This window comes from Myodes glareolus, chromosome 5, assembly GCF_982192425.1.
Source record: "Myodes glareolus chromosome 5, mMyoGla1.1, whole genome shotgun sequence".
Taxonomy (NCBI): domain Eukaryota; kingdom Metazoa; phylum Chordata; class Mammalia; order Rodentia; family Cricetidae; genus Myodes; species Myodes glareolus.
This window is the reverse complement of record NC_142030.1, coordinates 105,912,753-105,927,661: the sequence shown is the minus strand read 5'-3', so window position 1 is coordinate 105,927,661 and position 14,909 is coordinate 105,912,753. Positions and strand designations below refer to the sequence as shown.

Below are 14,909 nucleotides of genomic sequence, written 5' to 3'. Positions count from 1 at the left end.
GTGGTTTCAAAGCACACGAGTTTGAGTCCATATCTGGGATCCTTCCCCTTGGTGTTTGGGAGAGGCTGACGTCGCACTTTTGTGTGTGTGTGTGCAGATATTCCACTGTCTGTTGGTATCTTGGACCCCAGGGCCAGCCCAACCCAACTGAATGCTGTGGAGTTTTTGTGGGATCCGGCAAAGAGAGCATCTGCATTCATTCAGGTAAACAAACCTGAGAGCTTTGAGGAGCACCCGTCCACCTGTTGAAGGGAGGACCAAGGATGGGTGGGCTCAGGGTCGCATGTCAGGAGGTTGAAGCAAGGACTTGGAATGTTGTAGGATTATGTTTGGGGTTCTTGCTTACAGAACGCTGTGAGGTTGAAAAAGATTTGATATTTTCAAGGCTAGGGAGATGGCTCAGTCTGTAAAGTGCTCATTACAAAAGCCTACGAACCTGGACTCAATCCTCCATATAAGAAAAACTAGAATGGTGATGTACTGTGGTGGGGGTGGGGTGAAAGTAGGTGAATGCAGCCAGCCTAGCTCCGTTAGTGAGTCTCAGGCCTGGGAGAGACCCTGACTTAAAACAGCAAAGTAGACTGAGGTAGATCTGTAATCTCTTTGTGGATGCACACAAACATACTGTGTACACGCGCACGCATGGGCGCGCGCGCGCACACACACACACACACACACACACACACACACACACACACACACCATTAAAGAAAAACAAGTATTTGGAGTCATGAGATGGCCTGAGGTACAAGCACCGGGTGCTAAGCCGGGTGGCCTGAGTTTAATTCTGTGGACCTAGACAGTAAAGGGTTGAGCTGGCTTCCAAAGCTCTTCTGGCCTTTGGCACCCATCCTCCCTCCCACATTTATACACACAGTGAATAAAAATGTAACAAATTGGGTTTTTTGTTTTGTTTTATTTTTTTGTTTTGAGACAGGGTTTTATGAAGCCCTGGGCTGTCCTAGAATACTCTGTCAGTGGTTCTCAATCTGTGGGTCTTGCGATCCTTTAGCAAGCCCCTATCTCCAAAGATAGATTCATAGCAGTGGCAAATTGCAGTGATGAAACAGTAAGAAAATAATTTTATGATTGGGGTCACTACAGCCTGAGGAACTAACTATATTAAAGGAGGGGTGAGAGCCACTGCTCTAAGTAGCCCAGGCTGGCCCTGAACTCACAGAGATCCACCTGCCTCTGCCTTCTGAGTGCTAAGTTGAATGGGGAGCAACTGAAGAAGACTCACAATGTCAACATTTGTGTTCCAGGTGCACAGGCACATGCTTGCACACACACTTTGAAACACACTGATAATAGTCTTTAAGAGCAAATAATATACTTGTCACAAAATTTAGTTAGATTTGTATTGCAGTAATACTATCTTTTATAACAATAGTATCAGAGCACTGCACAGGTATCCAGCGCCTTCTCTGTCGTAAGTACTTAGAAGGACAGAGATGAATTGGGCATTCTGACTATGGCTGCAGACTCGCTCAAGAACCAGGATACCAGGATTGTGCTCATCTGCCCTTACAAGTCTGGGATATACAAAGAGCGAGGTTCCTGGGTAGAGACTGATGCTGTTTCTTGGCCCAAAACAATGATAAGGCTTCAGCTGATCAGATAGAGCCCCAAATAAAGGGACAGAAGTGGACATTGTGTGTGTCATGGCTAGAGGGCAGGGAGGCCTTGCGTGACCTGATGTGGCGGTTAATGGGAACTTAAACAAAGCCTGGAGTTGAAGCATGGATGGTCACTCCTTGGGGGAGAGGAGCCTTAGGGCATCCAGACTCCTCCCCTCCCTGACTTCTGGTCCCCCCCCCCCCGCTCAGGTGCACTGTATCAGCACAGAATTCACCCCCAGGAAGCATGGGGGCGAGAAAGGAGTGCCTTTTCGGGTGCAGATTGACACATTTAAGCAGAACGAGAATGGGGAATACACGGAGCATCTCCACTCTGCCAGCTGCCAGATCAAGGTGTTCAAGGTAGGATGCATTACACAGCCAACCCTGGTCAAACCCGTCTGCCAAATGGCGCTTTGCTATTGCCCAGAGCATAGGCCCAACTGGGTGTGTGGTTTCTCCCATCTCAAGGATCTGGGCCTGTCCCTGCCCAGCCTTCTCTGGTTACTCAAAAGCGTTGGAAGGGGTGTCTTTGCTACATCAGTACAAGGCTCTGCTTTTGTAAGAATGATGGACTTTGCATCCTTTTAGAGTTGCATTTTCCTAGATTCCAAGAATTTCACAGAAATTCATATGTTCTCCCATCAGCATCTCCTTAAACATGAGGACAAACGCCGGTGTACCGGTGCCTTTAATCTCAGACAGAGGCAAGTGGATCTCTGTGAGTTTCAGACCAGCCTGGTCTATAAAGTGAGTTCCAGGCCTGCCAGAGCAACAAAGTGAGTGAGATCCTGTCTCAAACAAAACAACAAAAAAGAAGAAAACATGAGCCCAAGGGGGCCGTTCTTGGAGGTCTAGCCCAATGCTCTTCATTGATTGGCTTTGTGTGTGCACACACACACATACACACACACACACACACACAGAGAGAGAGAGAGAGAGAGAGAGAGAGAGAGAGAGAGAGAGAGGGAGGTGTCAGAGGACAGAAGTCAGCTCTTCTACCATGTGAGTCCTAGGGATTGGACTCAATGGCATCAGGCCTTGACTCTGTCCTCTGAGCAATCTCTCTAGCTCATTGTCCGTCTTAGTTTTTGAGTCTGTGTTTTTCACTGAACTCGGAGCTCACCCAATACAGTGTGACTAGCTGCCCTGAGCTCCAGGGACCCTCCTGCCTCTGCCTCCTCAGCACCAGTATTACTCCAGGTGTGTGTGTCCTCACACCTGGATTTTTTCCATGAGTATTGGTTCCACACTGAGGCTCTCACACTTGCATGGCACATATTTCACAAGAACTCTACAATTGAGAAGACTCAGGTGAGCTTTCTCTTCAAAAGACTGTGGTGAGGGGCTCAATGGTAGAGGATTGGCTTTAGCATGCAAGAAGGTCCTGAGTTCTGTTCCAAGTACCAGGAGAAACAAATTCATCTTAGAAAGAAACATCTTCAGAAGACCATCCAGCCTCTTGCTGTCCTGATTCACCCTGCAGTCTCTCACTGCTGGTTCTTACCTCCTCAGTCTAGATTATTTACTGAAGGTGGGAGCCAGTGTTCTTATCCACAGTCCCTTGTGGCCTCAGGGAAATGGAAGGTGCATTAGGCCCCTGTCATTCTTAGAGCACAAGGTTAGTCCATGACCAGCAGGTTAAATTGCTTCTGTTACCTGTAGAGAATTGGAGCCTCCTCCCATTAGGGGTCACTTTAGGTGACCAGCCTTATTATCTGTCCCAGAATCCCCTTCTTCACACCCAGGTAAATTTGGAACCTGCTGGCACTGGAGACCAGGGAAGAGTCGATTTCAGCAAGCTCAGGCTACTATTCCTGAGCGGGGATGGCCATACCTGGAGGCTGAGCAGTTGAGGCTGCCCCCCCAACTGACTTGGTGCCCCCAGAAAAGCAAGACTGCCATTACCCTCTGTGAGGCTTGGTGCTTTGAGTCAGTACATGGCAGGTGTGTTCCCTATAAAATACTTTTTCTCTCTGTATGTATAAGGAGTGTTTGTATGTGTATGTGGGGGTTGAATATACATGTGTAGTACGTGGAGATCAGGGGTCAACCATTAGGCTGAAGGATCTACTGGTCTGCTTCTCCACCTCTGGAATTATAAGTGTTTGTCCATAGTTTGTCCAACTATGCCATGGTCTTTTTATATAGTTTCAGGGGGATCAAAATCAAGTTCTTTTTTTTTCTTAAAAAAAGAGATTTATTTTTTGTATTGAGTATTCTATGTACACCTTTATCCCAGGAGAGGGAATCAAATCACACTAGAGGTAGTTGTGAGCCACCATGTGGTTGCTGGGAATTTAACTCAGGACCTCTGGAAGAGCAGTCAGTGCTCTTAACTGCTGAACCATCTTTCCCAGCCCCCCAAAATCAAGTTCTTGATGTGTCATGATTCTGAAAGAGAAAGCCAACATGGTCTGACCAGCCAGCCCCCTGAAGGACATGCAGTTGAGAGCGGAAGGTCTAGCTGCACCTGCCTCACCAGGGGGCTGGATGTGGCTGCCGTGACCCTGGGATCCTAACAGCTCGTCTGTTCACACATTGAATACTCTGCCTGCTGCACTGCACGCTTATCTTGATCTGGAGCTGGTGTCACCAGAGGAGGCTTCCCTAAAAGCCCTTGAGCAAGGGACTGAAAGGCATGGCCTGAGGAAGGCACACGCTGGCCTGGAAGTTCTGGGGGCCACTAGACCTGAACTAATTGCTGGTATCTGCATAGCACAAGTGTGTACTAAAACTGCTCAGGCTGAGGGGCTCTGAGTCTTGTGCCAAGCAGGATGGAAGTCATAGGGGAGGGACAAGGAAGGAGGGACTGTAGCCTCGGGCTTCCGCCAGCAGCTCAGGCCCTGAGCCTCCCTGGTTTGGCTGTGAGGCCAGGGCAGTCTGAATAGCACGGAGATTCTGTCCTGTAATTTAGCCACACGGATATGCCATTGAGGTTGAGATGAATTGAGGGCTGGGTGTGCTGGGCCTGAGTAGAGGTGAACATGGCACAGGCTGCCAGTAGCCACTCTCTCACCTCCATCAGTCACCTCAGCACGGTGGTATAGCTCTCATCTCGGTTCTCCATGGGTCCTCTCAGAAGCAAGTGGCCATTGGTAGCGATCTTTCCTAAGTACCTCCTGAGCTACCAAATGATCGGCTCAAGATCCCAGGGGTGGTGCAGAGCTGTCCTGCCTGTTCTTCCGGCGCCAGGTTGAGGTGGGAGCCCAGGGCCTTGGTCTTTCTTTCCCAGCCAAGGAACCCTGTATTTTGTACTTGCAGCCAAAGGGAGCTGACCGGAAACAGAAAACCGACCGGGAAAAGATGGAAAAAAGAACAGCTCAGGAGAAGGAGAAGTACCAGCCATCCTATGAAACCACCATCCTCACTGAGGTGAGCTGTGGCTGGGGGTGGTGCACAGCAGTGGAAGACTGCCAGGTGTGCGGGAGCACACATCAGATGGCCATGGCGAGTAGTTCTGAGGTCACTCTGAGCTCCCTGTTACCTTTGAATACGTTGGTACTTTTGAAAATGTGGACAAACAGGTCATAATTCGGCCACGTGGTACAAAATGTAAAAGAGTGCAACCAAAAGTATCTCTGCTGTCAACTGATGGATGCCCCACTCTCCCCCACTCTCAGCCTCTCGGCACCCAGGTCCTCTGGTTCTGCGGGCCTCTGTCTTCCTTTGCAGGTATGGTGGTGTGCGCACACTTAGCCCATGCCCCACTCTGCTGCACAGTGTCCTTGTATTTAATGGGTCACTTTGCTGTTCTTTCATAGTCTGGTTCCACTCCAACTGTTCAGTGTCCCTGTGGAGCCCTGTTGAGGACATGCACCTGGCAGGACTGCTCTATTCTGGTAGTGTAGGCGCTGGCTTTTGTTTGAGACTGGATCCTCTGTGTCCCTGGCTGTATTGGAACTCTCAATGTAGATCAGACCAGGCTGGCCTCTGACTCACAGAGATCCGCCTGCCTCTGCTTCTTGTCCTGGGATTAAAAGTGTGCATCACAATGTGCAGAAAGCAAGCACAGACTTTTTATAATTCACTGCTAGGGCCTGAGAGATGGCTCAGGAGAGTAAAAGTGCTTGCTGCATAAGTCTAGCAACTTGACCCCCAGGTCCAAGGTGGAAGGAAGGAACTGGCTTGTGGCAGAAGCCTTACTGTGTTTGGGATTTTGACTAGTTGGATTCCCTTTGAAGGCGTATATAAGACCCAGGATGGCCATGCAAGGCTATGGTGATGGTGAGACTTGCATATAGAAATCCAAGAGGAGGATGGCCAGGTCCTAGCTGTGCATATGCCTATGTGTGTATGTGTAAGTCACATGCGAGGCATGTTTGCATAAGACGGATAAAAAGCTAATGAGATTTGCAAGTATGTACTGGCACTTTATTTTCCTGAGGGTGACAGTGGGCAGGGAGCCCAGAACAGGAAAGTTTCCGCATGCTCCCTGCCAGCAGGACACAAGGACCGTTTCATGCAGTTTCTTCCCATGCCTGCTCCATGCCTGGCTGCTGCTGCTGCCAGGAATACCCCATCTAGTGATGTTTCTCATCCTGGCTGAGCCCCAACTCTCTGTTCTAATCCTGACTTCCCTGAAAGAAGAGAGTGTGCTGTGTGTCTGTGCAGGCCCTCACCATAGCACAGTGCAGCTGGTACAAAGAATTGAGGCTCTGACCTTGGGATGCCAGCGTGCCCCTTCTATCAGCTCATCAGATTTCCTCCCTCGGTAGGATTTAGCATCAACAAATTCCAGCCCACACTCACAGTGGTTAAATATTCACCAACCTGGCATTTGGTGGGGGATAGTCAGTCTTTAGGAATGCTTCACACTGCCCCTCTCAGCCTCCGAGAGGGAAGGGAAGAAATTCAGGCTTGGGGTGCTCCCTTTCCCTGGAGGTCTGTGTTCTCTCCCCAACACCCCCGACTGGCCCGTGCATTGGAATGTCCTCCAGGGGAAGACTCACATCATACATGGTTTCCATCTTTTGGAGCCCAGATGGGTACTAAAGTGGAGTAACTGTGCACATTGGCTGGGAGGGGCTACTCATGGAGGAGTTCCGGGACCCCTCCAGCCTGCTGCAGCCCTGCCCTGCATGCTGTCTCCTCACTTTATAGAGTGGGTTTTAGCTCTGAATTGTACTGTTTTCTTTAGAAGTCATCTATCTTCCTTATATCTTCCACATGTATTTCAACATATGTGACTAGTTGGGGTTTGATTGTCTGCATTTGTGGGTTAGACATTATATGATGCTTCTTTTCTCCTTTGGGCTGACTACCAGGAAGCTGAAAGGGGTGCTCTTCTTGGTTTACCTGCTCCATGTCATGTCGGGTGACTGTGCAGTGTGGCTGGTCCTGGCTCTTTGTGAGTGCTGTCAGTATGGGCTGTGCTGACATGTCAGTGCTGATGATTGCTTACGTCAAAGGGCCTAAGGTGCGTGGGCCGCTCTCCTGAGCTTATCCTAAGACAGCTGTTGAGTCATGCTGTCTGTATCTCTTCCCACAGTGCTCTCCGTGGCCTGATGTAGCCTACCAGGTGAACAGTGCTCCATCCCCAAGCTGTAATGGCTCTCCCAACAGCTTTGGCCTCGGTGAAGGGTATGTCCAATCTTCCTTTCCTTGGGGTCCTGGCATGCAGTGGGGTAGAGGTTCCTGTTTGGGTCCACTTCCTTCATCCCATGGCCTGGCATCTATCTGGGTTCTAGTGTGGCTAACTGGTATAGCAATTGTGGCCATATTTATCTATTCCTTGTCTGACCCCCATGTTGGGTAGAATCCAGGGCAAGAGCCCTACCACTGAGCTACACCCTCAGCTCCCTTATTTAGCCTTGGGTTTCTGAGGCAGGATTGAGCTTCTTGGTTAGCACAGGCTGACCTGGAACTTACTTTGTCAACCTCTTGTGTGTCATCACACCAGGTTACGTGAAGAGAGAGGGAGAGAGAGAGAGAGAGAGAGGAGAGATTGTATGTGTGTGTGTGTGTGTGTGTGTGTGTGTGTGTGTTTATGTTTCTGCATACTTCCACAAGTGGCATTGGATTTGTGAGAATTTACCTTGAAAACCAGTGTTCACCTGAGGTGGGTGCTGGATGGCTGAGGCATTTAGAAGGTTCTCCTTGGTTTTCTCTCTAACTTTTGTGTATGCTTCCTGAGGGACTGTCCAGGTAGGAGCCTCCACCCTGGGTTTCAGTGTTTGTTGTACCAAAGCTAGTTTTGCTGAACCTTGGCTGACTCGGCCACAGATAGGCCATGAGGCCCCAAAGACAAGGTAATAGGACGGGGCAGACCTGATAGGCAGATTCTAACTGGCGCATGCAGACCGAGGCTCTTGACATCGCTACAATGGCTTTGTAGTAATGTCCTGGTAATGAGAAGATTCCAGCCTGGATGCTGTTAGCTGGTGTGGTTTGTGCCCTGAGCCCCCGCTCAGCAGTGTTGGGGACGGAGCTGGAGCTCATTTGGTGGAGGAAAAGCTGGGTTTGGTCTTCAGCACCTGATGTGGTGGCACCAGTGATTCCAGCATTCTGGAGGTGGAAGAGGATCGAGCAGTTTAAGGTTATGTAGCAAGTTAAAGGCCAGCTCAAACTAAAGGAGTTATGATAAAAAAAGAAAAAGAAAAAGCAAGGCTGCCTGTGAGCTTGGTTTTACTATTGTGAAATGTCTTCTCGTGAGTATAGAATAAAAAGGGCCCTTTAGTTCAGACAAACCTGCTCTTTAATGTCTACCCTCTGGGGAGCAACTTCCTTAACTTTCCTAAGCCCTGCTTTCCCTGATGCAGAAGGGAGTTAGGGTTCAACACTAGCGATGGACCTGTGATAAAGATAGTGGAAGGGCTGCTGATGACTGGGATGAGGGTCATCTCTGCAAGGGGACTGTATGTGTATGTGCACGTAAATATGTGTGTGTGTGAGTGCATGTGTGTGGTGTGCGTGTAGAAACCAGAAGTTGATGCCAGGTGTCTTCAGCTCACTGACTTGGTGAGACTGGCTGGCCAGCGCTCTCTAGTGAAGCTTCTGTCTCATTTTTCAGGACTGGGATTAGAGGCATGCCCTGCCACCCGAGTTTTTATGTGATTGTTGGGACTTGAGTATGCTCGCATGGCGAGCACTTCTGTACCTTCCTATTGGGAAAACCCAGGCCATGATTTTCTTCCTAAGTGGGTACCAACCTGTGTATTCAGGCTGTGCCCCTGAATGTGCTATGATTCTCTGGCTCATAACCTCTGGCTATGATTCAGTTGATAACTCTGGTCCAACTGCAGCTTCCTAGGTGCAGAATTACTGTAAGGAGTATGGCCTGGTCACCTTGTCCTTTCCTTAGGCTAGAAAACTTGGGTATTTTAGAAATTTCCTTGCACTGGGACAAAAATTCTTGACAAGAAGTATCTTAAGAAAGGATTTATCTCAGCTCACAATTCAAGGAGGTACAGTCTATCACTGTAGCAGCCACAGCAGCCAGAGTGTGAGGCATTTGGTCTTACTACATTCAGTTAGGATGCAGGATGCAGAGATGGATGCTGAGCTCAGCTCCCTTTCTCCCTTATAGTCATCCCAGTACCCCACCCAACCCATGGGATGCTGGTGTGTAGAGTGGGTCTTCCCATCTCAGGATCCCAGCCTACGGGATGCTGATGTGTAGAGTGGGTCTTCACCTCTCGCACCAGATGAAGGCATAAGTCACAAACAATCCCACACCAGTTTGAAATTATGATTAATAGAATGGTTATTTATTCAAAGGGTAAAAACTTACAGATTACCATTCCCAGACAACAGCCCCTCTGCGATCAGGAAAGGAGTCTAGGAGCCAGAGAGAGAATGGAGAACAGCTGCTGCTTTTTTAAAGAGAGAGAGAGAGAGAGAGAGAGAGAGAGAGAGAGAGAGAGAGACCACGCCCCAATGGGCTGGTATCTCAGTGGCTATTGGCTGAAGGAGTGGAAGGAGCTCCCGCAGCACCTCCCCCTTTTGTTTAGGTAAGAGAGTTCTAAGACAGGATCCCAGCCCATGGGATGCAGATGTGGAGTGGGTCTTCTCAGCCCAGGACCCCAGCCCATGGGATGCTGATGTGTAGAGTGGGTCTTCTCACCTCAATTAGCTTGATGTAGAAACTTGCTCCCAGACATGTGCAGAGGTTTGTTTTCATGGTGATTGTAAATCCTACTAAGCTGAACTGTCACAAGGGTAGCCCTTTTGGTTTTTGCTGCAGACTACACAGGTAGTTACTGTTGCTTGAACAATGTAGTCATCTAAACTTCCCATGCAGTAACAGGTGAGTTCAAGAGACATTGAGAGGTTAGGTCAGTTTGTCTGATTCAGGCAGTCTTCCAATACTTAATTTAAAGCAAGTCACACACCTGCTGGAATGTAGGCACCTTGTAGGTAGGCTCTGGAATCTTCTTCATGGCCCTGGAAGTTCGCATGTTCATCTACCTTCTCTTTTCCATTACAGCAACAGCTCACCTACGCACCCAGTGGAGCCCGTACCCCTGGGCAGTGATGTAAGTGTGCGTGGGCGTTGGCTCGCTGGTGGTCCCTCTGGCTCTGTGGCCATGCTGAGCCTTCTCTCTCTCACTCACAGCACCTGCTCCCCTCAGCCTCTATCCAGGACGCCCAGCAGTGGCTGTACCGCAACCGCTTCTCACAGTTCTGCCGGCTCTTCGCCAGCTTCTCGGGTGAGCATTGTGGAGTTAGGGTCCAGGCTTGCTTTGGGTCCTGTGGGCCCGTGGCTGTGTCCACAGGAGAGCCCTCCATGTGGATTCCCATTCTCACGGCTTATGGTATGACATTTTTGGCTCTACACAGTTCAAAGATAGAGTTCAAGGCAGGGAAGTTGAGGCAGCAAGAGTGTGAGGCAGCTGCTCACAGGTCTTCATCCGCAGTCTAGAAACCAAGATGGACACTGGAGCTCAGCTCTCTTCCTCTCTTTATTCAGTCCAGAAGCCCAGACCGTCGGTTGGTGCTGCTCACATTCAGGGTGGATCTGCCCACCTCTGTTAACCAAGTCTAGCAACTCCTCACAAACTTGCCCAGAGGCTTGTGAGATCCTGTCACATTGGCAGTATTAAAAACCGCAGGCCCACTTAGCCAATCAGGGCAGTGCATACCTGTCATGCAGGCCCTGACATTGTATGGCTGTGACCTCCTGGGGTTGTTTAGCCTTATGCCATTTTCTCTGTGGAATGCCTAGTGCCCACTGAGGGTGGGGCTGGTGGCCCTACTATGCCCCAATCCTGCTGTGGGATCTGCAGGTGTATGCCGTGTAAATGGTGGTGCATGTCTCCACTTAGGTGCTGACCTGCTGAAAATGTCTAGAGATGATTTGGTCCAGGTTTGTGGCCCTGCAGATGGGATTCGACTCTTCAATGCCATCAAAGGCAGGTAGGTGCCGGTTTTAGAGAAGTCAGCCCAAGACCAGCCACTGGGCTGCCTGTGTATAGTATAGTAAGAAACCCCACCCCAGCCTTTTGAACTGCAGGTGTGCCTGCTGGTGGGGCTAGCTGATGGAAGGAGTCCCTCCATACCCCAGCATGGAGGGGTTAAATGCTGGAGGAGGTGTTGGGAGTATAGATAGTGAACGAGATGCCATGTGGAGATCACGCAACACCTGGCTGCCGTGGTCCTCACTCACAAACACCTCAGTATTAGTCCTTTTCTCTTTGCCATGACAATGCCTGGCGAAGGCAGCTTATGAAAAGGAAGGTTTATTTTGGCTCATGGTCTGAAGGTACAGTACCACATCCAGTACGGCTCAAGGGACGGACCAGACTGGGGCCGCTAGGGAATGAGGAAGGACAGACACATACAGGAAATCCAGGCTTGGAAAAACTGGGCTCCCTGATGGAGGAAGGCTCAGTGTGTTTATTAGAGCTGAACACAGGTGGGTTATTGCATGCAGCTGAGCAAGGGTTAGTGCATACAGGAAGGAGGTTTTATGGTGTACGGCTGAGGAAGGATGATTTAGCTAACCTCAGTGGGAACAGTCTCTCTAAGGGGAGCAGTCTTCAAGCCATAAACATCAAGGGGGAGGAGCCACGGTATTTGTTGAAGGATGCTGGTTGTTTGTCCCGGCTGCCCAGAACCAAAATAACCACACAGAAACTGTATTTAAAACACTGCTTGATCCATTAGCTCTAGCTTCTTATTGGCTAACTCTTACATCTTAGTTTAACCCATTTCTATTAATCTGTGTTTCGCTACAAGGCTGTGGTTTACGCTGTGGAGTCTGTGTCCAGTGGGGCTATCTGGCTTCTCTTTGACCCCCGCCTTCTTTTCTCTCTGCCTTCAGATCAGTCCTCCCTGCCTAGCTCTGCTCCGCCCTACCCTGCTCTGCTATAGGCTCAAAGCAGTTCCTTTATAACCAATGATATTCACAGCATACAGAGGGAAATCCCACATCACATGGTGGATGTTTTTCGAATTCACTATCAGTATTCACATGGACTCTGAGCCCCACTCCAGGGCAAGGCTTTGCTGTTTTCCCATGGGTCTGAGGCTTGGGTCCTTGGCATGGCCAGCTAGTGGCATCAAAACACATTGACTCAGGGCTTCCTCTGCTCCTCACAGTACAGCTCATCAAGGAAGTCATGGCTGCAGTAGCTGGAGGTGGCTGGTCACATTGTGTCTTTCAGTCAGGAAACAGGAAGAGAAGAACGCTGCTGGTTCAATTGCTTTCTTCTTTGTGTGGAGTAGGAGACCCGGTTCATGAGATGCTGCTGCCTACATTGATGGTGGGGCTTCTCACCTCACGTCCGACAATCTAGAAACTCCCTCCCTCACAGAAGTTTGTCCCCTACGTGATTCTAGACCCTCAATTAATATTAACTATCACAACCTCCCTCTCCTCCATTGAACCCAGAGCCTGTGGATCTTGGCCTTTAGTCAGTAGCACAGAGTCTGGACACTTGCAGAGTCTTGGCTGAGCGCAGACTCCCCAGGGGTGGGGTATGGCCTTGAAAAACCACAGTGCAATTTTCAAGGTGATGCTGTCTGATAGAACTCTCCACCGCCATGGAAATGAAACGTTCTGTGCCAGTCCAGAAGCCTGGCCATGTGGGGCCCTGTGCTGTGACACTGGAGTTCACATCACAGTTAAACCAAATTTTAAGTCTTTATTGAGAGTTTGTGCTCCTTATTCTTTATGGTGCTGAGACTGGAACCCAGAGCTTGTGTATGCCAACATGTGCTGGGGTTGCTGAGTGCTCCTGAGCCCTGAAGTTCAAACCAAATAGCCAGCTGGAGACAGTACAGTTGTGGAGTGAGGGAACACAGTTGAGGATGAGCCATAGATCTGCCTCCTAGGCCCTGTGCAATGAAAAAAAAAGTCCCCCCAGCCTCAGTTTCCCTATGTGTGGAATGGGGATGAGCCTAGCTCACTCTTGTGCGAGGAACTTTCTATGTCAAGTGATCTGTCTCTTTTCTTCTCCCCCTTGTTGGATGAAACCCAGGGCTGCTCCATCACTAAGCTGTACCCTGTACTACCATACTACCTTCTGAGATTCAGGTTTACAGAAAAGCCTCAACATGACAGGTTGCAAAGAGACTGCTCCCCTTCCTCCAGAACACCCTGTGTGAAGCCACAAACATCCACCAGCGCTGAATTCTATCCCTGGAGACCATGAGAAGCATTCTGCACTCCTAACACCTGCTTTCCCTAAATCCTTCCACACTGCAAATTCTACTCAAGGTTCCAGAACACTCTAGAGCATTCCAGAACATTCTAGAGCAGCAGCCTATCATATTTGTGGATTATTTCCTCTTCTTTTGCCAGGAATGTGAGGCCAAAGATGACCATCTATGTCTGTCAGGAGATGGAGCAGAACCGACTACCCCTGCCACAAGAGCAGGACGGCAGCGGGGACACTAGCCTGTGTGGTGAGTGGGGTGGAGCCTGCAGCTGCCTCCTCAGTCTGCCAGTTTCTGCTCTCAGTGTTTTAGTTACTTTTCTCCAAGCAACAGCAACTTCAGGAAGGAAGTCTGTTATGACTCACAGTCTGGGGGCACAGTCCATGTGGCAGATGCGCCAGGTCACGTGGCATCCACGGCAAGGAAACAGAGAGCAGTGAATTCTGGTGCTCAGTTGGCTGGCTCCCCAGCACACACTAATAATTGTCTTTAAATATCCTTCTGTCACTGAGTAACCCCTGGGAAGGTGACATGGTGCTCTCTCCTCCCACGGTGCAGGCTGCGTGTACTCCAGGCACCGCATCTGAATTCCATTGCTCCTCTAGGTCCTTCCCACCCCTAGTTGGGTGTACTGGGGTCTGGTTGGGTCTGTGCCCTTGAGAGACAGCCAGGCTATGCTTACCTCCTCGGCTTCCAGCAGAATCCATCCTCACACAGAAGCTTCTCATGATGGGACAGGTTCTTGTTCATTTAATGACCCCTTAAAGAAGGTGCTTGCTCCTCCTCTCCAGTGTACCATGCCATCTTCCTGGAAGAGCTGACCACCCTGGAACTGATCGAGAAGATCGCCAGCCTGTACAGCATCCCCCCACAGCACATCCACCGGGTTTATCGGCAGGGCCCCACCGGCATCCATGTGGTGGTGAGCAATGAGGTGAGCTGACCTGGCCCTCAGGAGGAGCCCAGATCCCCACATAGTAGCCGACGCTTTGGCAGTGGTTCTCAACCTGTGGGTCACAACCCTTCTATCAAACAGCTACCTCCAAGAGTTATGATCATGATAGTAGCAAAATTACAGTTATGAAGTGACAGCGAAATAATTTTGTGGTTGGGGGTCACCACAGCATAAGGAACTGCAGTATAGGATGGCAGCAGTAGGCAGGATGAGAACGCCAGAGAGTCCATTGGTCAGGGTATGTCAGTGTTTTCTATGCTTGTGGCTTGCTAATAGCCGCCTGCAGTACAAGGCATGTTCTGACCGCGACTGCGTCTAAAGGGCTGCCACATCCATGTTGCGAGACTTTTTCTGGGGAAACATGAACAAATATCTTCTCCCCTGAAATAGGGCACCAACCACAGACTAAAGTAACAATTCCAGGACTGATTAATTTATTAGGTTCGCTTAACATGAGTGTAGGTGACCCCAGAGTTTCTCTTTCAGTTACCCTTCCAAACTAACTACATAAACCTGGGAGGGAGCTGTAGGAAGAATCAGCTTCGCGTGAGGAGTCAAGGACCCTTCTCCTGCCCTCCCTCTTAAAAGGGACTGGCAACAAGCCCTATAATGAATACATTTTATTACATGTATTTTTTTATTTTGTGAGGGGTGGCGGGTGGGTGAGTGGGTGCCCCACTGCCTCTGCACAGAGATGAGAGGACGGCTTGCTGCTATCTAGAGATCGGACGTGG

General features: G+C 49.7%; 1 protein-coding gene across 1 annotated transcript in view; it reads left to right on the top strand.

Moving 5' to 3' along the window:
• The window catches only part of Tfcp2l1 (transcription factor CP2 like 1), a 58,743-nt gene that overhangs the window by 31,072 nt on the left and 12,762 nt on the right, over window positions 1-14,909 (top strand). Inside the window, exons 5-13 of the mRNA XM_087906603.1 lie at window positions 98-204; window positions 1,830-1,982; window positions 4,884-4,994; window positions 7,111-7,202; window positions 10,048-10,096; window positions 10,177-10,270; window positions 10,886-10,976; window positions 13,366-13,469; window positions 14,012-14,154. Of these exons, the coding sequence (XP_087762729.1) occupies window positions 98-204; window positions 1,830-1,982; window positions 4,884-4,994; window positions 7,111-7,202; window positions 10,048-10,096; window positions 10,177-10,270; window positions 10,886-10,976; window positions 13,366-13,469; window positions 14,012-14,154 (944 nt within the window). The remainder of the gene's footprint in view (window positions 1-97; window positions 205-1,829; window positions 1,983-4,883; window positions 4,995-7,110; window positions 7,203-10,047; window positions 10,097-10,176; window positions 10,271-10,885; window positions 10,977-13,365; window positions 13,470-14,011; window positions 14,155-14,909) is intronic.